Source organism: Micropterus dolomieu, linkage group LG03 (genome assembly GCF_021292245.1).
Source record: "Micropterus dolomieu isolate WLL.071019.BEF.003 ecotype Adirondacks linkage group LG03, ASM2129224v1, whole genome shotgun sequence".
Classification (NCBI taxonomy): Eukaryota; Metazoa; Chordata; class Actinopteri; order Centrarchiformes; family Centrarchidae; genus Micropterus; species Micropterus dolomieu.
In genome coordinates this window covers 16,250,431-16,275,405 of record NC_060152.1, presented here as the reverse complement: position 1 = coordinate 16,275,405, position 24,975 = coordinate 16,250,431, and the positions used below count along the sequence as shown (strand labels likewise).

General features: G+C 42.7%; 3 protein-coding genes across 6 annotated transcripts; all 3 read right to left on the bottom strand.

The window, feature by feature from the left end:
- Positions 1–1,734: 1,734 nt before the first annotated feature.
- On the bottom strand, positions 1,735–4,414 carry gem (GTP binding protein overexpressed in skeletal muscle). The gene is made up of 4 exons (XM_046045423.1): positions 3,358–4,414; positions 2,998–3,074; positions 2,691–2,895; positions 1,735–2,591 (listed from the first exon to the last, which is right to left on the bottom strand). The coding sequence occupies exons 1-4, from the start codon at positions 3,710–3,712 to the stop codon at positions 2,308–2,310; spliced, it is 921 nt and encodes a 306-aa protein (XP_045901379.1). The 5' UTR covers positions 3,713–4,414; the 3' UTR covers positions 1,735–2,307.
- A 7,197-nt stretch (positions 4,415–11,611) lies between these two features.
- Positions 11,612–24,830, bottom strand: rad54b (RAD54 homolog B). Of its 4 annotated transcripts, none has more exons than XM_046045776.1 (16): positions 24,694–24,785; positions 23,785–23,977; positions 23,455–23,650; positions 18,150–18,386; positions 16,971–17,270; positions 16,572–16,734; positions 16,246–16,471; positions 15,610–15,696; positions 15,387–15,507; positions 15,165–15,304; positions 14,778–15,068; positions 14,425–14,585; positions 14,066–14,156; positions 12,871–12,937; positions 12,577–12,774; positions 11,612–12,489 (listed from the first exon to the last, which is right to left on the bottom strand). In XM_046045776.1, the coding sequence occupies exons 2-16, from the start codon at positions 23,929–23,931 to the stop codon at positions 12,269–12,271; spliced, it is 2,646 nt and encodes an 881-aa protein (XP_045901732.1). In that variant the 5' UTR covers positions 23,932–23,977; positions 24,694–24,785; the 3' UTR covers positions 11,612–12,268. The 4 variants fall into 4 exon arrangements, with proteins under 4 accessions (XP_045901732.1, XP_045901729.1, XP_045901730.1 ...); XM_046045773.1 differs by having other exon boundaries at positions 11,619–12,489; positions 14,066–14,327; positions 24,694–24,784; XM_046045774.1 differs by having other exon boundaries at positions 11,620–12,489; positions 14,066–14,327; positions 23,785–23,963; positions 24,694–24,830.
- On the bottom strand, positions 18,666–22,046 carry LOC123968810 (fibrinogen silencer-binding protein). Its single transcript, XM_046045778.1, has 2 exons — positions 21,036–22,046; positions 18,666–20,206 (listed from the first exon to the last, which is right to left on the bottom strand). Exons 1-2 carry the CDS (start codon positions 21,440–21,442, stop codon positions 19,651–19,653), a joined length of 963 nt encoding a protein of 320 aa, XP_045901734.1. The 5' UTR covers positions 21,443–22,046; the 3' UTR covers positions 18,666–19,650.
- Positions 24,831–24,975: the final 145 nt, after the last annotated feature.

Sequence of the window (24,975 nt, the reverse complement as noted above, 5' to 3'; positions counted from 1 at the left end):
AACAGCAAAAATGGCATCCCACAATATGAGTGCAGAGGATATTATGAACGTGGATACATTTTACAGTGTTTTTGCTGACTCGGATATTCAGCTGAGGCTGCCACTGCAGCTGTGCAAGAGGATAAGGCCGAGGGAAAGCCTCCAGACCCTGATCCACCCTGATCAAACACAGACTGGTGGTGCCTTTGCTCAAATTTCCCTCCGACACCACCAGAAACTTAATCATTCTGCTGCAATGAATTTCAGCCTGGGCTGAAGTTTTTGTTGGATGCCGTCTCCGACAACAACCCAAGAGGAGAACCAGTGTGTGCACATTGTTGTTACATGGAAGTGCATTCTGCTGCTGTCTGTGTGTGTTGCTGTTGTATGTAAATTTACTTGATAGACATGCTCTGACTGTAACGATATAGCTATATCAAAAAAGAAATTGTCAAATGCACTGAGTTCATTGTGTAACTCTGATTAGCACCCAGCAGTTAGCTTGTTCAGAGCTGTAGTGCTGTAGAGTGATTGCTCATAGTGGGAAACAGAGTACGGTCTAGACCTGCTCTATAAAAAAAGTGCAATGAGATGACTTTTGTTATGAATTGGCACTGAACCTGGGTATTGCATCCTGGTACATGTAGGCACTGCCAGCACGGCTCCCTGAGCAGGAGAACTCGGCTTTCTCTTGTCAATATAGCACACACTGAGGAATTTGTTGTTTCAGTTGATTACATTTATCAACACTGACTGCAGATCTACATACAAGGTGCCAACTTTTCCCTATTAACAGCAGGTTTGATTCCATGGCTCTCTCTAAACTTTTCCACCTCTAAAAAGTGCATACATGAAGAGAGGATGTCAGCCTATGTTTTGTCACTGAGTTATCTTCATGACCCAATCACACATACATGTAACTCGGATTATCTTCTATCAATCCCGATGCACATGCTACAATCCTGGGCTGAAGGCTATGAGCTTTACAAGTTGTAGAAAGCAGCTTGGAAACAAGGCAGAGATTTGTGTTATTCTGCAACTGTAAGAATAACGAGCTGTGAGTGAGTAACTGTTTCACAGCACCGCTCTTTAACCAGAACCTGTGACTGCAGTGGTGACGGTTCAGCGGATGAAGCCATTAATTCAGATGGAAGTGACTCTATTATGTAAAGCATGGGCGCATGTATCTGCCTTGAACCCGTGTGCAGGCAGCCTGATTGATATTCTGGCCAACATGCACTAACACCATCTGCCTGATGCTCCCTGGACCGAACATACAAAACACACACACTTCCTGGGCTCCTGTGAATGTTACCTTGGCAACACATTTTCCTGCATTTTACCGATCATACTGATTTCCTGACAAAACTGAGCTTGGGATTGGAGCAGGCGGCGTCTGAGCATGATGTTCTGTGTCATACTGTGACCCAAATCTCTGATCAGTCCCTGAGCAGTCAAATTGCTGTACTCAATCAGTTGTCTCACACACACACACACACACACACGGGCGACTAATTCGGTTTCTGAAAGTTCATCTTTAATGTCACCACCTGACTCATCTTTTATCAGCTCAGTCGTTAAACCCTGTTTGTGAGAGTGTGTCTCTATTGTGTAAAGCTGAGTCACCCATGGTAACATCTAATTAGTAAGGTTGCGATGACAGACAAAAGGGACAGTTTTTCTTTCTCCAAATTGGATGATGTGACTTTATTTGAATAAGCAACACGGAAAGTACATACAAGTAACAAAATACAGTGCATTATCAATCTGGTATTTATTTACAGTAAGTGCAAAATATAACACATTATAAATAAATTACAACTGGTAATCGTATCACTTAAGGATCGAAAGAGGAAACATTTGAATGAGAGCAAAAGAATGAGGGAAGAGGGGGAGAGAAAAGGCTAATGTTAATGTCTTTGTTCAAAACACAGAAACGAACAAACATCATATCCTTCTGTCAGTTTCCGTCAGTTGAGCTCTACCCTCCAACATTTAGCCACACAGACATGACATGTCTCTACGACAGGTAGCGTCACTTCATTTGCTGACTGTCCAGTCCATTACACAGGCTAACAAACTGAGCTCAGTCCACTCAGTTTAGTTCAGACTGCAACATATGAACGGCAGTGCACAAACATGTGTACGCCATGCTGGCTGTGCTGAGGCTTGATGTGAACACACTGAGGGCTGGGTTTGAACCCCCGAACTAGCAGCCGTTTAGAAGCAGGCTTCCCTCCAGCCCATGTCGACATATTCTCTTCTTCAGGCTGTAACTTGTTCACCTGCTCAAAGGTTTAGTGTAGAGTTAATAAAAAAAAAAAACTCCTACAGCACAGAGAGATCATGGCAGGACTTAGATTTTAGCCAGAAAGCCACGTTGGGATTGTTTTTTGCCACCACCTTGTCGAGGAAACGTTTGGCTTTCATAGGAAGGCTCTCTCTGCGTGTTTTACAGCTTCTGTGCCTGCGACGCTTGTTGGCTTCCTTGGAGTCTCGGCGTAGACGCAGCTGTCGCACTATGCCATGAAAAGCATCCCAGACATTGTGCTGCATGGCAGCCGAGGTTTCGATAAACTTGCAGTCAAACACTGCAGCACAGGCACGACCCTCTGAAACAGAAAGTCATACATCAGTACTTGCATATAGAAACAAACTCACAGTAAACAGTGTTCATAACACACACAGAGATGAGGATTGTGTCTCCTCACCACTGACTGACACCTCTCTGCGTCGCACCAGGTCACATTTGTTCCCCACCAGGATGATTGGTGTGTGCTGGGCCGGACGAAAGCGGCGCAGGGTTATCCGGAGCTCCGAGGCTCGCAGGAATGAGGCCCTGTCAGTTACAGAGTACAGCAACAGGTAGGCATCGCCTGTCTGCATGTAGCGCTCTTGAGCCCATTCGCCATCAGTCTGCAAAGACAAACACATGCAATTAGATACAGGATTTACAGTACAGTGCGTAATGGGGCATACCAGCTGAGGTGAAGTCAATGCGCCTGTTTTTCATCTCACCTCTGCATCCCATGTGTCAAGCAGAGTTATAGCTGCTGGCTCTCCATCAACTTCAATTGTCTTTTCACACACTTCATCTGAAATTATAACAAACAAAAGAGGTCAAAGTCTAAAATTTAAAGAGACTTATGTTGCATTGTTGACAGCAATATGTTGGACATAATCATACTATCAAAATAAGTGAATTTCTCACTTCTGTCTGTATTTTATGATGATATGCTACTTTTATCATTTATTTATAAGGATTAGGTTTATAGCAATTTAAAATGTAGTTAAATGTAAATGAATGAATAAATATTATAAAAACCCGACAGATCTTAATAACAGTTGTTTTCAGTATAGTTATCATCTTTTTCTTACCCCCACATAGCTCGCAGTCATCACTGTCCATGCTATCCGCTGCCCCAGCGAAGATGCTGGCAAAGGCCGTTTTGCCGACACCGCTGGCCCCCAACAGCACCACCCGGTACGGGCCCCCGAGTTCCGTCGGCTCTCCGGTGGAGTCTGTGGAGATGACAGAGTCCGATGACGACCAGCTCCCGCGGCTCCCGTCCGACTCCCCGGCGGAGCTGGTGCAGGACTTGGAGCGGGAGATGCAGGCGGGCACCCGGGCTAGAAAGCTGTCCGGGAGCAGGTGACTGCCGGGGTCGCACACGCTCCACCGGTGGAGCTCGGTCTGCAGGCGGAGGCTGTGCCGGCGGACACTGGACAGCATGGTACCAGCAACAAAATTAGGGTGAACTGGATTAGCCGATTAACACGCAGTACAAGGTAGTGCTTTAACCTCACTGGAATAACACCCCAAGAAAAAGAAAACAGGAGTCGATTTCTTAAGAGATTCACCTTAAACAACAAGGGTACCAAAAAGACAGTGAAGTATGACTTTGTACTACAGTAATCTATTGCACCCTCAATAAGGCTGATAAAAACAAAGACAAAACTCAGACCGAGTTCAGATGCAAAAATTCCACATTAAAAACCGAGTAAAATTCGGGCATTGCAGAAGCATTTGGTTGGTAAATCCCGATTTACAGCTGGTGTATTCTTGGTGTTTCTGCTGCCGTCTGTCTCAATAATCTCCAGATGAGTGTGTCTCTAATGCTCTGATGGGGTTTCCCTATGGCTTTTATAAAGAGGAGCAGGAGGGGAGGGGGTCAGACAAGTGGAGCACGAGTGTTCATTGTGATGTGGTGGGTATTTATTTGTTGTCTCACTTTTTGACTCACTGCTGGGATTGTATTTACACCAAAAGGCTACTGTGTTTTGATAAATTTTGAATTTTATTGAAATCGCACTATGGACTTCTGTAATTGAGCAATATTTGTTAAAAGGTGAAGAAATAAAAAGAGTAGGAAAGAAATACATAAAAACAATTGCCAGCTACTTTGATAATCAATCTTTCATTCAAGTAATTTTTTCAAACAGTCCCTTGTTACAGCTTCTTACTTGTATGTGCTGTTTTTCCTTGTCTAATATATAATATATAATGATATACAATAAACATATTGTAATGAACTGAAAATCTTCAGGTTTGGTTGAACAAGCCATTTGATGCCATCACCTTGGGCTTTGTTCAATTTTCACTATTTTCTGACATTTTGTAGTTCAAATGATTCATTGATAAAATAACCTTAAGGGAGCTGGGAGATGAGGCAGAGAATGCCAGTTACTGGCTATGGCTACAGAGGAAGGACTTTAATTGGGGTCCAACACCCCAGTAAACACAACTGCTGGGGTTGATGGGGAGACGTCCCCACTACTCCACTCCCCCCAACACCACCCCCCTCCCCAGCCTGGAAATGTATTGGTGTAGGAGCAAAACATCAGTAAATGGCAGCGTCCAGCCGACGACCCTGCAGCTGACCTACTGGCACTGGAGGAGGTGTGACAGGCAGGAAGCAATACCTGTCCTGTACAACACTCATCTGCAGTTTAATTGATAATAAAAATAGTCTTTAGTTGGAGCCCAATTTCAATGTGAATGCAAGATAAGGGGAATCTGCATCTACTTCCCATCAAATCAGCAAGAAAGTCCAAATTAAAGGGTGATTTAGTTTGTACATGAATTATTCAATCATTTATGTGTCTTGAGAATTCAGTTTATTTATAAATGTTGAGTTCTGTGCAGGTGCCAGTCAGAATAACTGATCTAAACCTCTGCCGCTCTCCAACCTCACAGATGATTAACAGACATCCTAGATTACTACTTGGGCCAATAAAGCAAGCATCAATTATCCAAACAAACCTAATTTCTCCAACCATGACTCTACGTTGGCGGACAGCTGCTAAAGACCACATATTGAGAAGCAGTATTTGGCAGGTTATTTAAATTCACAAAGCTATCCCTCACTTGGAATTATCATTCTTTTTAGTAGAAAGGTTAAATAAATACTCAGCAAGGATACAAGCCACAACTTCCGGGAGCATCTCCAAGATAAAAACACATGCAGTCAGGGCTCTCACACTGTGCCTCAAAACAGATAACTGAGTTTTATCAAAAAATAAACACACCAGGGGTATATTTATGGGAGGTTTATTAGCTGTAATTATGTGACTGTTGGGAGTGAAAACAATGATATCCAACATGTGTCTTTTCATAGAATATCTAAACAGAGTAGGCAAGTGTGTAAAAGTTTTCAGGTAGGTGTGGAAAAATGCTGTAAAGTAAGAATGCTTTCAAAAATAGACATGTTGGTAGATTGGTGCATTGGTGCATTTTGTTAATTGATTAAAAAAAACAGTGAATGAACAGAAGAAAATCAAATTAAATACTTTTTTGGCGTGACCACCTTTGTCTTCAAAACAGCCTAAATTCTTCTAGGTACACCTGCATTTAGTTTTGAAAGAACTAGCAGGTAGATTGGAGAACTACCCACAGTTCTTTTGTGGATTTAGGCAGGCTCAGTTGCTTCTCTCTTTTTATCCCAGACAGACTCTGTGATGTTGAGATCAGGGTACTGTGAGGGCCATGGCATCACTTCCAGGACTCCTTGTTCTTCTTTACACTGAAGATAGTTCTTAATGACTTTTGCTGTATGAAGGGGACATTGTAATGCTGAAAAATAAATATAAATAATAAATAAAATAAATTTGGGGCCAGTCAGATGGCTCACTCAGTCATGATGGATAAGTATCTGCCTGTACTTCTCAGCAGAGACCATTACTTCTGACCAAATCCCAACTCTGCTTGCAGAAATGCAGCCCCAAACTTGCAATGAACCATGCTTCACTGTTGCCTGCAGACACTCTTTCTGGTACCACTCTCCAACCTTTCGGCAAACAAACTGCCCTCTGCAACAGCCAAATATTTCAAATTTTGACTCATCAGTCCAGAGCACCAGCTGCCATTTTTCTGCACCCCAGTTCCTGTGTTTCTATGCATAGTTGAGTCATTTGGCCTTGTTTCCACGTCGGAGGTATGGCTTTTTGGCAGCAAGTCTTCCATGATGGCCACTTCTGACCAGACTTCTCCGGAAAGTACACAGGTGTACCAGGGTCCCACTGTTTTCTGCCAGTTCTGAACTGATGGCACTGCTGGACATCTTATTGTGAATGGAAGTGAGCACAATGTGTCTTTCATCTGCTGCAGTAAGTTTCTTTGGCCAACCGCTGCGTCTACGATCCTCAACATAGCCCGTTTCTTTGTGCTTCTTCAAAAGATCTTGGGTAGCACATCTAGAAACCCCTGCCTTGTGTCTTGTTGCTGTGCTCCGGCTTGCCATGGTCGCTGATTTTGACAGTAAACTGTCTTCAGCAACCTCATCTTATTACAGTGAGGGAAAAAACTATTTGATCCCCTGCTGATTTTGTACATTTGTCCACTGACAAAGAAATTATAATTTTATTGGTTTTAATGGATTGTAGACCTACACAAGGCTGGAAAGGGCTGCAAGACCATCGCTAAGCAGCTTGGTGAGAAGGTGACAACAGTTGGTGTGATTATTCGCAAATGGAAGAACTACAAAACAACTGTCAGTCTCCCGGTGTGGGGCTCCATGCAAGATCTCACCTCGTGGAGTTGCAATGATCATGAGAACGGTGAGGAATTAGCCCAGAACTACACAGAAAGATCTTGTCAATGATCTCAAAACCTTAATGATTTGGAGAAGATCTGCAAAGAGGAGTGGGATAACATCCCTCCTGAGATGTGTGTATAGCTGGTGGCCAACTACAAAAAACGTCTGACCTCTGTGATTGCCAACAGTGGTTTTGCCACCAAGTACTAAGTAATGTTTTGCAGAGGGGTCAAATACTTATTTCACTCATTAAAAATCAAATCAATTTATAACATTGTTGACATGCGTTTTTCAGAATATTTTGTTGTTATTCTGTTTCTCACTGTTTAAATAAACCTACCATTAAAATTATAGACTGATTACTTTGTCAGTGGGCAAATGTACAAAATCAGCAGGGGATCAAATATTTTTTCCCCCTCACTGTAGCTGCGTTTGGCTGTTCCTCACTCAGTTGTATTCCTTCTACACAGCAGTTTCTGTCAGTTTATGATTGTGTTTCAACCTACATATTGAATTGGTGATCATTAGCACCTGTTTGGTATAAAACTAACTAACCTAAAACTTATGCACAGTACTGTAGCTTCCTCTCAGGAGTAACTGAACAGCTTTGGGAAGAGGTTTTAACATGTAAGCCTAAGATCTGTTATCAGCAGCACCAGTATGTTATTAATGGGTTGGAGACCACCAGTTGGTATTTTGTGAATGATCCATCTAACAAAGCGTACACAAACGTCCAGAGAGACCCTGCATCGCATCACGTACTCTCTTAACTCGTAAACATAATATTTTCATTTGCCAAAGCACTTTGTGTGTGAGAGAGAAAGAGCGACTGAGAGCAGAGGGAGTTATTACAGTGATTGTGGGATTATGCTGCTTTTTCAGCTGTTGTTTTTCAGGACTTCTGTATCAGGCTGCGGCCTCATCTGCAGGACCTGCTGCTGTGTATTACAACTCTGATCTGATCTGCCTGCCAGATGATTGAGCGACATTAAATCCTTGGTAAGTGCTGGAGCAGGACCAGAGTCAGGAGGAGGGGGTGAATGGTGGGAGAGAGATATGCTCAGGCCGGCTGCAGACTGGCAGGGGTCACGGTGATGGCTATAGATGGAAACTGAGTATGAAGTGACCTCTTTCTTTCTTTCAATAAAAAATATAGACTGTCTCAAAGGGTCAGCTGAGATATGGGCCGAACAGACAGTTCTCCCAAAAATCTTGTTTTTCTGACCAATAATACACATTTTTATTTCCACAAAGATGAACATAAAACTAAAGCAGCCCTGATGATCTTTGCTGAACTGGATGTGATCCGTTTGTTTGAAGCAACTTCATACAATTCAGTGGTTTACAACATTAACAGTCAAATCAAATTACCGCCAACTCCTAGGCTGCTGCAACAGCAGATGCACCACCTCGCCGAGCACTGAATACATCTATACCCCTCACATTTGAAAAACAAGTCAGTTTGAGGCAAGGTTTCTGACAGGTGAAGGCTGTTATAGGTTAAGAAAGACACAGAAGATTTATGTTTTAGCCTTGACATTTGATCTGCTGTGACCTTGTTTCAGATTTCTTTCACTTCTTTTGATTCTGATGTGGGTCAACGAGGTAATTAGATAATCAAAGCCTTGAGGGTCTAGTTTAACAGCACAATCGCAAAGACCAGTGCAGAGCGAGGTCAAGGAGGACAAATCCAAGAGCAGATTGCACTTATTGATAAATAGTGAGATAAAGGTAAACAGAACAAAGGGAGAACGATCTAAAGTATGTGTTCTTTATCCACATAAAGAGGCGACATTATTATGTGGGGAACAGCCCAGCAAAGTGAGCCTGAGCATGTATTCAAAAGGACAGTGAGTTGTTTGGGGGTTGACAGGGAAACCACTGTGCTGCTGAGGATTATATTATATTAGTCTGTTGAAACTCAAGTGTATAAATTGTGGTGCCATCAACCTTGGAGACAACATCTTGAAGTACAGAAAAAACAGATCTGCTGAAGGCATGTGAGGTACAGACTATGTCTAGTGCCAGGTCTGACGCACAAGTTTCTTAATATCTCCTCTAAAACCACATGCAGCTTAAACATCAATGATGTGAGGACTAATGATGAATGAAACATGACAACTGTGACCTCAGTGAGGGTTAATACCAGAGCTGTGGCCACCCAGCCTCCGTGGTACATTCAGATCTTCCACAGAGGACTGGGGATCACAGGGAATAGACTTGCAATCTATGATTCAGTCTCTCCATCAAAACAGATGTATCCATCTCTGCCTCCAGTGGTGGAAAGTCTTTCATTCATTCAATCCATACGCCAGGTCTTTTAGCTGTCGGGCTGGAACGCATGGCTTATAAGAGGGATTCGCAGTGCGGCCAGTAAAAGCTTTACACAGATTCCACCCCACCAGCACATGGCCTCTGAGACTGTTAGAGAAGTGATTCGGATCAATGTCCTGCTTTGACGAATGACACTCGTCTGACACGTGTCCAATACCAAAGTGCTGTGACACAACGTGATTGCTCTGAAAAAACAAACAAAAAAACGGTATCTTATGCTGCCAGAGCAGCTGCTGTAAGTTGCTGTTGCCTTGTGGATTTTGTACTGATGGCAATGTCTGTCAGTGTGTTGGTGCTATTCTGAAAATAGTGAGAAATGTCATCCCAGTTGTCACACAAAAAATTACCTAAACGATAAAAACTGCCAATTTTAATTCATTCAACCGACTAATCGTTTCAGCCACATAAACTGTTGGGTAGTTTACTTCATAGGAAAACATCATATTTTATAAACTCTTAATTTGTTTTGTGTGTAAAAAGCTGAATTTGTAATGTCACTAAAGCTGTTAGATATAGAAGTAAAAAGTACAATATTTACCTCTAAGATGTGGTGGAGTAGTAGTAGAAAGTGGCATGAACAGAAAATACTCAAGTAAAGTACAGGTACCTCAAATTTGAACTTAAATGAGTAAATATACTTAGTTACTGTCCCCCACTGGTCAAGACTTAAATATTTTAAAAACTGGTGGATGGATTAACGTTAAATTTCGTGCAACCATTCATGGTCCACAGACAGGGTGCAGCCAACAACCAAATGCTGACAAAATATGCAAATGAATGGTAGATTTATTTCAGTCACCAGCTAAGAAAACAATCTATTGAGCGGCTGGTACACATTCTAGCCATGTGGCTGGTGGACAAAAAAGTAAGCATCCTGTCTAAATACGAATCCTACCGACTATGGTGATGCCCCAGCTCTTCATCTAGAGCCACCAACAGGTCACAGTTTTTACTTATCCAGTAAAATATATCAACATCTACAAGATGGATTGGAATAAAATGTACACTCACAACCTCTAGCACCATCATGAGGTTGACATTGTGATTTTGCCGGCTTGATGGGTGGATTGCCATGAAATTTGGTAAAGTCACGTCCCCTTCAAGATGGATTGTTATCACTTTGGTTATGCCTTCACTTTTCATCTGGTGCAATCATCAGGAAAAAATAAATACTTAGATTTTTGGCTAAATACTTTATGTACTTTGTGTTTAGTGCTAATTACCAAACATTAACATGCTAACATATACTAAACTAAGATGGTGAACATTGAAAATATTATCTGCTTAACATCAGCATGTTATCATTGTCATTTTGAGCATTACAGCTGAAATGAGCAGTCCATTAATCAATTAGTCAATCAACAGAAAATTATTCAGCAACTCTTTTGATAAACAATTAATTATTTAAGTAATTTTTAAGGAAAAAAGCTTCTAAACATGAATATGTCCTTTTTTTCCCTTAATGTTCTATGATAGTAAACTGAATATATTAGGATTTTGCACTGTTGGTCAGACAAAACAAGAACTTTTCAAGATGCCCCCTTGGCCTATTTTTCAAAATTGGCTGACAGTATATAGACAAAACAGTTCATTGAAAAAATAATGTGAAGATTTATCAAAAACAAAAATAATACTTTACGATCCAAAACCGATGAGCTTATAGAGGGCCTACAACGGGTTCCACAGAGACACCACAGACTACATAATAAATATTATGTAACAAGTACATTTTAGATGAGACTGAAGACTTTTAATTCTGGCGTAGGACTGGCATTAACAGTTTAAATTCACACTGTGGCCACAGTGAAACAGCAGGTGTCTGCATAATCACCATGCTGCCTCCAACACGCGCACACACTGATGGGCCGCAGAGCTACATCTGTCATATGTATAAAAGAGAAAGCTCAACGTCCCAGAGACCCATTTATTATACAACAAAGTTGCTTAACAAAAAGTTGCTTAACAATCACGCAGAATGGTGATCAGCCAATAAATAATAATTACCATGTTTATGTAAAGACGCATTGTATTGGCACTCAGTCAATCTGACAGACCCGAGCACAAATCATATGTGAATTCAGGGCGCGCGCACATGGGCTACTTAACTCCCACGCAGCAGCTTTGTGTTGAAGAGCATGAACAGACCAGTGTTATCCAAAATAACAGATCGCAGTACGGCCATATCAAAAAACCCTGCCGATTCACTAGACGCTAATGTATAAGGTCACAACGTCAGAGACACACAAACTGTGACATTACAGCACAAAATTTAAAGCTAAAGATTCGTTTGCCTTTATTATGTCAGAATATTCAGCTCCGAATGGTATCCTCACTGTGCAGCCAGCCATTAACTAAATTCTTGTCTATGGGTGGTTGTACACATATCCTCTCCATAGCAGCCATAGCCTCTGTGCTACCTAAACATGTCTCAAAACAACATAAATCCTCTAATTAACACAGTAAATATTACTCTAGATGGACACAGAAGTATCTCTTGCACAATTATCTACAGTATGTGGATATAAAACATACCCGGCACACAAACACTTCTGCCACATTCATACATGCATAACGTGCTCTACTTGTGCCCAGGAGAGTTCTTCAGTCAATAACAATGTTCAACACCTTAAAAGCCTTTTTATGACACACGTTCCTTTTGAATTTTATTTATTTAATGACATTCAACAGTAGATTTATCAGAATAAATAAAGAAAACAAGACAAGACACAGAATCTCTCAAACAATGTCACTTAAAACAGTTAGAAACTGTATTGCTGTTGTTGGCAGCAACTGTTGTGTGTTTTAGTCATATGTTGTAGCTAGGCTGCAGACGAAGGCCAGAGAGCCTGAAGACAAAAGTTTAGAAGAAATGCATTTGTGTGAGTTATTCTTGTTTACAGTGGAATCTAGTGTGTGTTTGTTTAATCAGTTGTCTGAGAGATGGTGGTCTGAAAGGCGAAGGTGATGTGGTTTCGTGCGTGATCAAGGTAGGGGTCTGAGAAGGTGTGTGTGTCACCAGAGAAGTGTCTCCACTGCATCAGCTCAGACATGCTGAGATGCTTCTGCAACGACCCCCCACGTTCACCCTGACGACCGAGCTGGCACGGCCTGTCAGAAACCTTCTCCTCGTCCTCTACGGCAGCTGAGAATTAAGAAAAAAAGTGAGTTAGAGAGTCTCACTTTAGTCAAATACTGGAGTCAGTGTGTGGGTTGTCGCCTGTGTGCGTACCCTGGATTGAACCGTCCATGCTGCAGCTGCAGTTCAGCAAGTCGTGTGTTAGAGAGAGCGTGTCCGTCAGGCTAAAGAGATCTCGCAGGTCACTGGTGGAGAAGCTGGTGTGCTCCGCCCCTTTGCCCAGGTCAACCACCGTCCCCGAAAGCCCCTGTTTGGACACCTGTCTCTGGAATATACGCTCCTCAATAGTGCCTGTGAGGAAGCAACACACACCCAGACATAAAACTTTAAACATACTTGTCTGGTTCATTGTATGTTCATTTTGTGCGTGCGTTTGTTTAATCTGACCTGCAGTAAGGAGACGATAGATGTGCACTGTCTTCTTCTGTCCATCTCTCCATACTCGAGCCATTGCCTAGACAAAGTAGAGACCAGAGAAGTTGCAGGGGAATTACACACATGTACACAGCACCATCTGGTGGTTGTGAATGTATATGACTGTGATACAGTCTGAGGGCGCTTTCACACCTGTAGGTCGGTTCATTTGGTGCAGATGAAGAAAAACAAACAAAGAGCTGTGAGCATAGAGCCACATGGACTGACAGGTAATTCATTCATTGAACAGTTTTAGTGAGGTCATCCTGTGTCACCAGCAGTTGTAAGTAGGAAAATCTGGTGACAAACAGCAAATGACGTCACACTCTTAAACACTTTGTGAATATTTATGTTCGTTGGTGTCACAAAAATCTCACAAAAAAATAATAACGAGCATAATTTGTTGAGACTGCAACTCAACCTTCTAAATAGTGATGACCAGGTTAGGTCCAAAAAAGAGACACAAAAGAGGCGTCTTTTACTGTAATATTACTGGTGATACGTTTCACTCACTTTTCAATAAGGAACCACCAAAAGACACGGACACAACACACCTTTATTTAACTCCTATTGACTTTCTGATTTGTGCTGTGTGATGGAACTGCACATTTTGGAGTGGCCTTTTATTGTGGCCAGCCTAAGGCACACCTGTGCAATACCCATGCTGTCTGATCAGCATCTTGATATGCCACACTTGTGGTGGATGGATTATCTTGGCAAAGGAAAAGTGCTCACTAACACAGAATGGGGGCAAAAAAGTGTTGCGTTTATAATTTTGTTCAGTGTATGTACTTACCAAAGATTTACATACATATATACAGTATGTTATACTATTGTTTCTTTAATAGCTCACATCTAGTAGATAATTTAATAGTTGTTTAGCTTTGGAATTCATGCTAAAATCACATCTACTATCATAAAGACCTTGTGATGTGTGCTTTCACACCGCAATCAAACTGCACCAGAGTTCACCTGGAAGTGGATCTAAACCCTCTTTTTCAGGCAGACTGTCAGCTTGTTTAGAGTTCGACTAAAAGCTTTCACACCAACGTGAATGAATATGTGTGGTTACCCAGGAGAGAAGAGAGATCAAACAGCCGGTTAAGTCAAATAAAGTGTTACAGATTTTGTCAGACTTTGTCTGCATGTCTTTGAGTTTGTGTCTTACCTGAATGTCATTTGCTGGGTTCCAGTCAATATCATACAGCACCAGGTGGGACGCACCCACCAGATTAAGCCCCACCCCACCTGCTTTGGAGCTGAGCAGAAACAGGAAGTTCTTAGAGTAGGGGCTGTTAAAACTGTCAACCAGCCGCTGTCTCTGGCTGGTGGGGGTCTGTCCGTCAAGTCGGCAGAAGGTGTAGCCCATGTGTACACACAAGTCCTGGAGCAAGTCAAGTGTCTTAGTATAGTTGGACACTACGACCACCCTGCCGGGGCACACATACTCTGTGAGTTTATAGGGACAAAAATACATACGTGCAAATGCAAATGCAAATGCAAACACACACACACACACACACACACCTGTCTGAAGGGCTGAGTTGTCTGATGGCAGTCAGCATGTCCGAGAGAACCAGGAGTTTTCCAGAGTCAGCGCTGTTGAGTCCACCTGAAGAGTAGGATTCTGGGAAGAGATCTACTAGGCCCTCGTATAAAGAGCTCTCAACTGAACTGTCTGTTCTTTCCTAAAAAACATAACAGAACTCACAGTGAGCCAAATCTCCAAGCACTAACATAATACAGAGGGACTACTTTGACCACAGTTCAATAAATACCTTGAGTGACATAAGTCAATCAAATAAGATCAATATATGTTAGACTACTGGCTCTAGGATGATGCAGGATTCACTCTCCTGCAGACTGATAAAGAAGTTAACCTTGACAATGGAGTAGAGCAGACCAGGGTGGTTGCAGAGCTTCTTCAGGGCAGTGATGCACGCCAGGTGTGTGTGAGTTTGCATGGAGCCCTGAAGGCAGGCTCTGAAGACTCTGTGGCAGAGGAGACGCTTGTACAGCTCTCGCTGCAGAGGGGATAGGTCGCAGAACAATGTCCAGTCGAGACGGGGAGGCAGGTAGCGGTTGATGATCTCCTGAGTCCGTCTGAGGATGAACATACCAGTCAGGCGAGAGAGCTCTGCTGCTCGCTCCTCTCCCAAAACTCTCTCCTCCTGTTGGCAGATACAGAGACAGATATGATGGCAGGGTTCATGCCAGATAAAGTTGTCCATACATGTCAAAAAGACTACATAAGAGAGTAGCATTACGTCTGTGCAGGAGGGCTGTCTGGAGCGTAGAATGGGCTCCTCGTACACTTTCCTATATGCAGTGGTTGACCCGAGAATCCCCGGGTTAACAAACTCTATAATAGCAAAGAACTCCTGCAGGTCGTTCTGTACTGGGGTGCCTTCAAAAGAAAAAGACAATTTGTTATAAAACCTTTAACAAGAAGTTTAAGATATCAGTCAGAAACTCCCTAAAGTGTGTACCTGTTAGTATGACTCTGCGGTTACAGCTCAGGCTACTGAGGGCTGAGGACGTTTTGATGCTGCTGTTCTTTAATCTGTGGCCCTCGTCACAAATTATAAGACCGAACTCCACTTTCTGGACCTAAAAACACAAGAAAATAACAGCAACTACATGAAAACATGATATAAGCTGATTTGTATGTGTAACATGCACATTTGACAGCGAGACACAGGGTGAACATACCTGCTCCAGGCAGCGCAGCAGCATTTCGTAGCTGATCACAAGAACGCTGTGCAGAGGGGATAACACAAACTGTTCTATCCTGTGCTCCTATACATGTCAACAAAGACTGTATATTAATGACTTAATACTTGATTAAGGTAAAATAAGTAAATTAAATGCAAAGTGGAAGAAAGGAGAACACAACAAAAGCACAGAGGGACAAAATGGCAGGTTTAAAATAATGTATTTTCAAAAGAGTTTTAACTAAAATTAATAAAGATACTGTAAGATACTGATACACTGTAATAGAGTGTCAGGTCCTGAACAGTATCTTTGTGTGAGAATCTTTCTTAAGAATCTTGCATATTGTTGTATGTATTTCTGTTGATTTCTGTGTCTATGGTTTGTGTCTGTGGGTACATATGGGTTCTTTACTGTCTTCAGGGTCTTTTTGTATTTAATTATTATTTTTATTTTTTTACTATTATCATTTATTATATTCTTTTGTTACATGTTGCTTGTTGCAGAATTATCTTAAATGTAAATAAATTGAACCAGAAACCCCTGATCTAATAGAAATCCTTCTACTTGTGCTGCCATCATGCTGCTTGAAATCTTTGTAAATCCAAAAGAAAGAATTTCTCCTTCTCCCCTCACCTGACCCACGGTAAAAACGCCGATCCGCTCACGGCCCAGCCACTTGTTAAACTCTGCACCCCAGTTCTGCACAAGGCTGCCAGGGGTGACCACAAGGATGCGCTTAGCGACTGGTTTCCCACCGTACGGTCCTTGTTTAAGCAACGTCCAGGACAGTGCCACGCTCTGGAGGGTCTTACCCAGGCCCATCTCATCAGCCAGAATAGCCCCATAGCGACCCACAGCTCTGAAGTACACACAATGAAACACATCAATATGATCCATTAGGAACTGATTCATTTCTTTAAACAGCATATGACAACATAGTATAGGAGCAGCTCTGTTACCTCATGCCCATGACACACTCATAGAGAAAGAGCAGGCCGTCTCTCTGGTGGGGTCGCAGGTGAGTGGTCAGGTATGGGTCAACAACAACATCAACCATAGGAAGCCCCGACTTGTTATTAGACCACTGGTGGTTAGGAGAGGGACGAGGCATCACCAGTGCACCTGCAAAAGACCCAGAGGCCCTGATTATGGATATACACAATGTTTGTACATGAAAAATTGTGAAAAAACAATACTTGAAACAAACCTACAGATGCCTAAAAATGCAAAAAAGAAATTCATAAACACAACACATTTTGAATACATCGCATTTTATAATACATGCACAAGCAAAGCTACTGACTTTTTTTTTTGAGAATGACCTCATTCTGATAAATAAACCGATCCAGTCTACATACCTGGAGCCAGTGGGTCATGGCGAGGTCTGCAGGTTTCTTCCTCCTCTGCTTTGGATCCTGGATGATCTGCTCTCCCCAACATTGTTGGGGGACAGAAAGGTTTGGACCCCAGGTGCCGAGAGGACAGTAGGGCCGACTTTGTGTGTGGCCCCTCTTTCTCTACTTGGACCTCTTGGAAACAACGTCCCCTGGCGAAGTCCTCCGCAGAAAGGACTCCCATCACCTCCACCTCCTTCCCTCCAATCATGAGGGTCTCTCCCTCGGACAGGGACGCCAGCTCAGACACTTTGTAGCCACTTCCTACGTAGAAACATGCACCCAGTGAACTCATGGCCGTGTAGATTGGGATAAATTATCTGGTATTGCTGTGCTATTTTCAATGTTTTGCTACGCTGTGCGCTCCCTGCTCGGCATAAAATGGCAGACAGACAAAGTTAACATCTAGCTGGTGAACATAGTGTAACAGTCAACGGCTAAAGAGTCAGATATTTCCTTCAGGAGTTGGTGGAGACCGAAAACAGAGCTAAATGGAGTGTGAACATTTGTCAGAGGGACAGAAACACAACTCTAAATGATTGCCAATTTTTTCTTCTCTGTGTCTGCTCGATGAGTTTGAAGATGTTCTCTATATCTGCTTAAAAGGTTATGTCGGTGTTGTGTTCACAGCTTGTTTCTGCTGCCCCAAAAGACAAGATTAAGAAAAATGTTAAACACTGAAATACTTCAAATATATTTACCCATTTTGCATTACATAATACTACATACTATAAATGACACAACACAGTAAATACAATCAGTTGCTTAAGTACAAAAGAGATTTTAAAGATTTTGAAGGTTAAGCTTAAAGAACAATTTGACTCCACACTTGTCGATGTGCTTTCACACCTAACACTGAATTTTGGACCTTGCCGCAGGTGTTAACAAGTGTACTCAAGGTGTAGTCACTGAACCCAAACATCACTGTCGGGTGTGGTTACATGTGCAACACAGCACACTTCAGATCAGAGGGGGCACAGTATTCATGTTTCCTACCAGAAGACATGTATTATATTTATGTTAATGCTTTGCTTAACTATCACAGGTAACATAGCCTGCAGTCACACTGCTCCTCCATCTCCCACCAGATTAAAACTTGACAATAAATTAAAAACAAAATGTAGTTTGGGGCATCTGTCTCACCCTTGCCAATATCCTTCCCCTCCATATCTTTCAATGTGGCTGTGCGCCCTCTTGTAACCAGAACTGCATCGCCCTCCCAGCGCTTGTGTTTCTTCTTACTGGCCTTACACCACATCACACTGAGGTAACGCACTCCATCCTGACTGCCGCCGGAGTCTGAGCCTGCAGCTCCAGAAACACAGGCTGACCCGGGAGTCACCTGAGGGAAACCGTTCACTCCTGTAAAACAAGGACATACAACACAGAGAAAAACCAACAGATGTTATACACACACACAACACACACAACCCACCAGCAGAGGTCCCTGTTGCACCAAGTGTACACATCATAGTAGACCTCCATGACATGACAGTGTTGGCCATCATGTGTTCTTTTACATTTAATGTTGGTTACAATAATAAGATATATAATTACAGACAACCCAATTAAGAAAGTAAAAAGGTCTTCCTTGGAGAGTCTGAAATTATGACAGCGGATGTCCGTTTAACATGTGAAAAACACAAGACCAGTAAAACATTAACCTTACTTTTTTTAATACAAATAACTGAACATATGGACAAACTGCAAAAGAAACTGACAACACTCGTATACCAACATTACAAGACAATCAATGTTGTAGTCAAATACATTAAATAACAATAACATCACAAAGCCACTTCCACATCTCCGTTCTTCACTAAACTGTCCATCAATTCAGCAACCAGGGAGGATTTCTGACTTGAACATGTTTGACTCCCCTCCTGGTAAATTCAGCAACTCACAGAACACGGGTTGTCATCATTAGCGTCATATGTTAAGGCCTTCGACAGCTTCCCTCCTGGCTGGGTCTATGAACATTTCTTTCATTGTAAAATTCATAATTTTGGAAAGTATCCCTAATTTGGTTACCTAAAAGTGCTAAAAAGGAAAAGCTTCAGTTTATCATATCTGATTTTTATGATGTCAGATCAAGTAAGCAGAGCCCTAAACGATACCCCTGATGTGGTCTAGGCAGACTCTCCAGTATATCATTACCTGAAATGCTGTTAGAATCACTCTCACTAACAATCCTCGATCATAAAGATTATAACCATGATGCTAAAATCCCCTTAGATGCATATTGGTGGCAGATATGGGCAGGAAAAGATCCATCATGGTCATTCATTACTACTGATATTCTCTTCCAAAACCTGGACTGTCACTTTTATTTCACCTATTCTGGCCTATCACAGTGTTTGTAACGGGAGCATTTACAAGTTTTGTTTTCGCTTCAGTCAATGAGAGAACGATTAGATTTTTAACACTGACAAGCAGAAACACAGATTGATGGCAACACGTGAGCCTTCTCCTGCAATAAACAAACAGGCTTTCAGTGTCTGTACGAGGCACTATGTTTCCAAAAGAAATTCAAGTTCTGAAACAGCTCTCAAACATGAAACAGATGAGTGTGATTGCTCAGCAGATTTTTCTCCAATCTCTCGGAGCCGCTCTGTTTCTAACGCCGGCCACATGTTCATGCTTGTTATAGAGGAATTGGCAGTCCGTGTCTCAGTCGAGCAGCTTTTAGTTTCTCCACTTTGATCTTGGCTCTCAGTAGTTCCTCCTCCAGGTCCTGTTTCCTCTTTAGTCCCTCCCTCTTCTCCTCCAGGTACATGGCAACCTTCCTGTGATTGGCTAACACCAACTCATGCTCCTCTTTGGCCAGGTGCAGAGGTCGAAACCGTTCAGGCTCGTGGTGAGGGTAGATGTCGTTGGGGTAGAGGTCGTGGCGTAAGGGCAGCGGCGAGGAGGAGAGGGGAATGTTAATGGAGGAAGGGGTGGGAGACAGGGATGCTTCGTAATCGTGGACGCTGCCCAAGTCCTGCTCCCCCTCCTGCTCCTGGCCTCCGTCCAGCCCTGGCCCAGTGTGCGCAGAGTGAATGGGGAGGTCTGGCGGTGGTTTAACATCCTCTTCAGGGTCCAGCTGGACCACCTCATGGGGGATACTTGGAACAGCTGCTGAGTAATCCTGGAGTCCAGCCAGTGAGGAGCTGCTGCCAGGATGTTCGATGGGAGAGTTGTGTTTGCTGTATATTAATCTAAAAATGGAAGGAGAGATAAAATAAGTGAGACTGGAGTGCTTAAACATCATCGAGTGTCTACATCTTGTTTCTGTAAGGTGCGTGAAGACCTCTTCTGGCGATAACGCACACAAAAAAAAACAATCAAAGGATCAGTTGACTAATTGGAGTAGACAAGAGGAAGTTAAGTGATTCACCAAAGTTAAAATAAACCTATGCTGGTTACAGCCTCACAGATGCCAAGATTTCCTTGCTGTTTCACATTATTATGCATAAATACTTTGGATTTTGTTGCTGCTCGTCACAGTGAGAAAGGAGTTTCATAACATTATTCTGAGGTCTAATTTGCATTAGGTATTCTTAGTCAGGTAGGTATCTTTATAAAAAACTATTTAAAAAAAAAAATTAGCTTAATTTTCCTTACTTTCTGTAGCACTGAGAACTTGAAGTTCAAAACATTACTTTTAGGGTCTAATTTGTGATCTGTACTTGCATTGTTTGTTTTTTTTCTTTTTAAAATACACTAAATGATTCACCTGAAACTAACAGAACTGACAGATCAATCAATATCAAATCAAGAGGCGAGTATTCTGAATGTAAAGAATGGCAGGACAAACTGCATTTTGCTGTTGAGCCTGACGATGCAACACGGAGAGTGAAATCTGTTTGGGATTTGGAGCTGTGAGTTCAGCCCCTCCCTTCCCTCCTCCTCTACCAGTTGAATCAGTATTACGACTACATACTGTTTTTGGAGCTCGCTAAACTCTCACCTGACTGTTATACTGAGTGTTATCCCTTCAAGTCTGTGTTCAGATGTGTGCCTGTGCTCATGTCTGTCACACTGTACCTGCGCAGAGCCTGGTCCTTCTCGTGGATGGGCACATGGTGAAACAGGTGAGGGATCATCTCCATAATTCTCCTGGTTGGCTCGGAGATGCTTGCTCTGTACTCTGGCTGGGCGTGTCTCCGCTGCATCACTTCCTGCTTGGCTGACTCCTTCAGCCTCTTGTAGAGGGTCCTGAGGCCCTGAGCGGTGCGATGGGGTCTGTCCCCTCCCAAGGCGTTGTACTGCTCAGCCACAGTGTCCCAGCACTTGTTCTTGTCCACAATGACTGCATGCTTGTTGGTGTGCTCCTCCAGGATGCGGATGTGAGGACGGACCAGCTTCAACAGGTCCAGCTTTTCAGAGAGGGTGAAGTTGGAGGAGCGAGCTTTACCCACCATACTGGACAGAAACACAGAGCTGGACGCCATCTTATAGCATAGCGGACTCACACAGACCAATTCAGGCCTATGGCTGTCACCCTTCAGTAACCACAATTGGTACTGTGGCCCCTCACTCTTCCCACCTGTCTTTTTTGGTCCCTGCTGCTGGCTTCTCTTGGTCCACGATGATAAAAGCTAACACTGGTCTAACTCCCATACATGTCTCATTTTCTCCTTCTCTTCTTCTATAAATCAAACATAAGCTATGTCTAACGTGTGCATGGATTCATACACTACTCCTTGGTTCCCTCTCAGCTATGTTGCACAACAAAAACAGGCTGTGCTGCACACAATAAGAATCAGGCTTAACTAGGCCAGCCTCGTTTAGGCCCCCGCCTACCGCGGAGGGCTTTGGATGAATTCCTCCCAGCTTAGGCTGACGTAGCTAAGCCGCTTAAGCCCAGCCCGACCTACTTACAGCTGGGTCTCTCTAAACCCCAAACCAAGCACAGCACAGAGCACAGCCACGCTATCCCTATTTTATCACACATGGATGGCAGCAGAGGGTCTGTGCCCTGCACAAACGAGGAAACAGTCTTAAAACTGTATTACAGGTTATTAGGGGCCAGGAGTTTATTTTCCAAAAGTGAGTGACGCTTTGAAATAGCGCTGGCTTAACTAACTGGGTGGGGGAGGGGTTAGTGAGCGCGCTGCGCATGCTCGCAGACGCAGAGCGCTTTTATGCATTGTGTGCCGTCTACAGCGTGTGCACAAAATAAACCTCCACTCTGCTTCGGGAATACTGAACCATGATTAAAACACGTGTTCAGGGCGCGTGTGGAAACAGAGGGTGTGTCAGCCGTGTGTTTTCAGGGTGAGAAACAAAGGCACTAGTTGCTCTTGCAGGAGGAGGGAGCGGTGGCTCACTGATCCCGAGCACAGTCCTAATCTGCCCGGCGCTGCCGCGGCACTACCCCGCTAATTTGCATAATGCTGGACCTTCTGTCACTCAGCCCGCCCGGTTTAACATATATCTTAACTGTGTGTGTGTTGTTATTATTAGCCTCAGGGAGACAGTCAGGCACTGCTGAATGAGAGAGAGATGTCGCTCCGCATCACTCTTGGCAGCATCACGCGGCAGTTTATTTAGAAACTGGTAAAACACGAAATAAGAAGCATTTAAATCCTAAATTACGCCGATTCATAATTATGTAGTGAAACCGACACGGACCCCGTGTTATAATGACGGCGTAGGTAATGTTTAATAGTGACTCTCAGCATGCGTGAGAATTAAAAATAACACAACAGGGCTTTTGTTGTGTTTAAAATGACAGGGTTTTTCTACTTCCTCTAAAACAAGGCAACTGAGTCAACAAATAAGAAGTCTGGCTTTATGCGCATTATATTTCTTGACTGAGAAAGAAATTGTAATGGAAAACTACGCATGTACAGGGAGGAATTCAATCCTCTAGGTAGTCAATTATATGTATGTATACAGGGAGAGGATTCAGCTACGTGTTTCCATACTTTTTCCTATTATTTAATATTATTGCCCATTCAGTGATAGAAGCTAATTCTCATTTCTCTGAATCTGTTGATTTACAGGTCTTCAGACAGCCAGTTAACTGTTTTTATTTTTGTATAGGAGGTGATCTCAGGTAATGCATGTAATAGTGAAGTAGTTACTACAAGGTGCTTTGAAGTAAGTACTACAGTATATTGGGGTTCTCCTCTTAATGATCATTACACAACAAAAGATGGTGAAACACATCATGAGAGGGAAATGACAATTTATGACAGAGACTTTACAAGCTGTTAACTAGGTGGAACCAAAAAACTCAATGTATCTTTATATTTTCAACACACTGACATCTGTCAGACCTTTTCCCATCAATGATCTTTCTAGCTTTTGGAAGACGTTTTGAGTATCAATATGGTATTACTGCGAGCTACAAATATGGGCTGGTTTGAAATTCAGCCCATATTCCACAAAGGTTTTGGTGATGTGTGATTCTTGACCATACTAGGTACTGTCCCAGCCACAAATCTTTGTGTCTTACCTGCTGGTCTGTTGTCTTCTGTGAACTCTTCCAAGCCAGCGTTAGGAGGTCCTGCCTCTGCCTCATTTTCCTTACTTTCCGTTGCACTGAGAACCCGAGCCAAAGCATTTGACAAGGCTGGAGCAGGCTGGGCAGCTTTGGGCTGGATTTCATACTCCGTTTTAACCGGAGCTGGTGCTGCTAGACTTCTCTGGATCTGCAAGATGAGAAGAGAAAGGGAAAAAAGAATTTATAATCTGAGGAAGTTTGAAACAATGCTGGATGATGAACAAGAATGACAGGAATCCTGAGGAATTATACTGTAGTTAATAGTGGTAGTGAATAATTTACCTTTTCCAGTGCATTGCCCAAACCAAATTTAGGGGTAAGGTGCTTGGATACAGTCACGGGACATGACGTCAATGCTCCAGGAGGAACAAACCGGGGCTTTTTCACTGCATTACCCAAGAGCTGGCTGGGAGCTCCTGAGCGTCGCATTCTTCTTTTAGCAACCCACAACAATCTGTCTCCTAAAGACAGAAAGCTATGAACATCAACACAACAATAAGTATAAGTATATTATCATGATAATTAACTCAGTGGCCCAGAAACACCCATGGATCTTTTCCTCATTTAGTTCAGTGTTGGTGGCCCTTGTCCACAACAAAAAGATTTAGTTACCACCACTACTACTGGTGTATACATTTAGAACAGCTTAGATATGAGAGAGTACAGGCTTTCTAATACTTAGAATTAGTGAGTAGTATTAGCCTATTTCATGAGAAATTAATTCATTGCAGCTTTGATACACAATTAATCACTTTAACAACTTATTATACACATAACTTACATCACACACTGTCTTTGCTGCATCTTCACAAATAAAACTAAAACACAAATTTCTCTCATTTCCTGTCACTATTTGATTTATATCAAGACACCGCTTTGGATCTGATAGCTTGTGATGGACATTTAACATTTTATTGACGGTCAGTAACGTTAAATGATTTGTCGCTAACGTTACCGATTAATTAACAGAAAAGTTTCTATAAATATAAGTTAACTTTTAACGTCAATCCCAGTCCCAATAGAGGGCGTTGTGCCCCTAAAAGTCTCTCACCCGCTAACTACAAATGGCAGGATAGCAAGCTAACTTTAGATAACTCGCTAAACCGTCGCTAACAAACACTGCCAACCGGTTTAAACTCAGCTGTAATGTCATGTTTGATAATGTGCGACAGCGTATCATACATAACTTACCCGGACGAACTAAAGGTTGGATCAAGGCGTTTAAAATCACAAACTGTCACTCAATTCCCCACAAAAGTCGTCTTGTTTTATATTTTCTTCCCTTTTTCTGTTGTTTCTCCCGCTGAATGGTTTGATGAACGTGATTGGTCGACATCCCGGCAATGGGTGTGGTCAAAACGAATGGGGTGCGTTTGATTTCCAACGTCACAGTAGTTGACTGCCTACCTCCATAGACGCTGCCTCCCACTCGAACTTCCGCAACCCGAAAATCCCTGACTTATAAATCGAGCT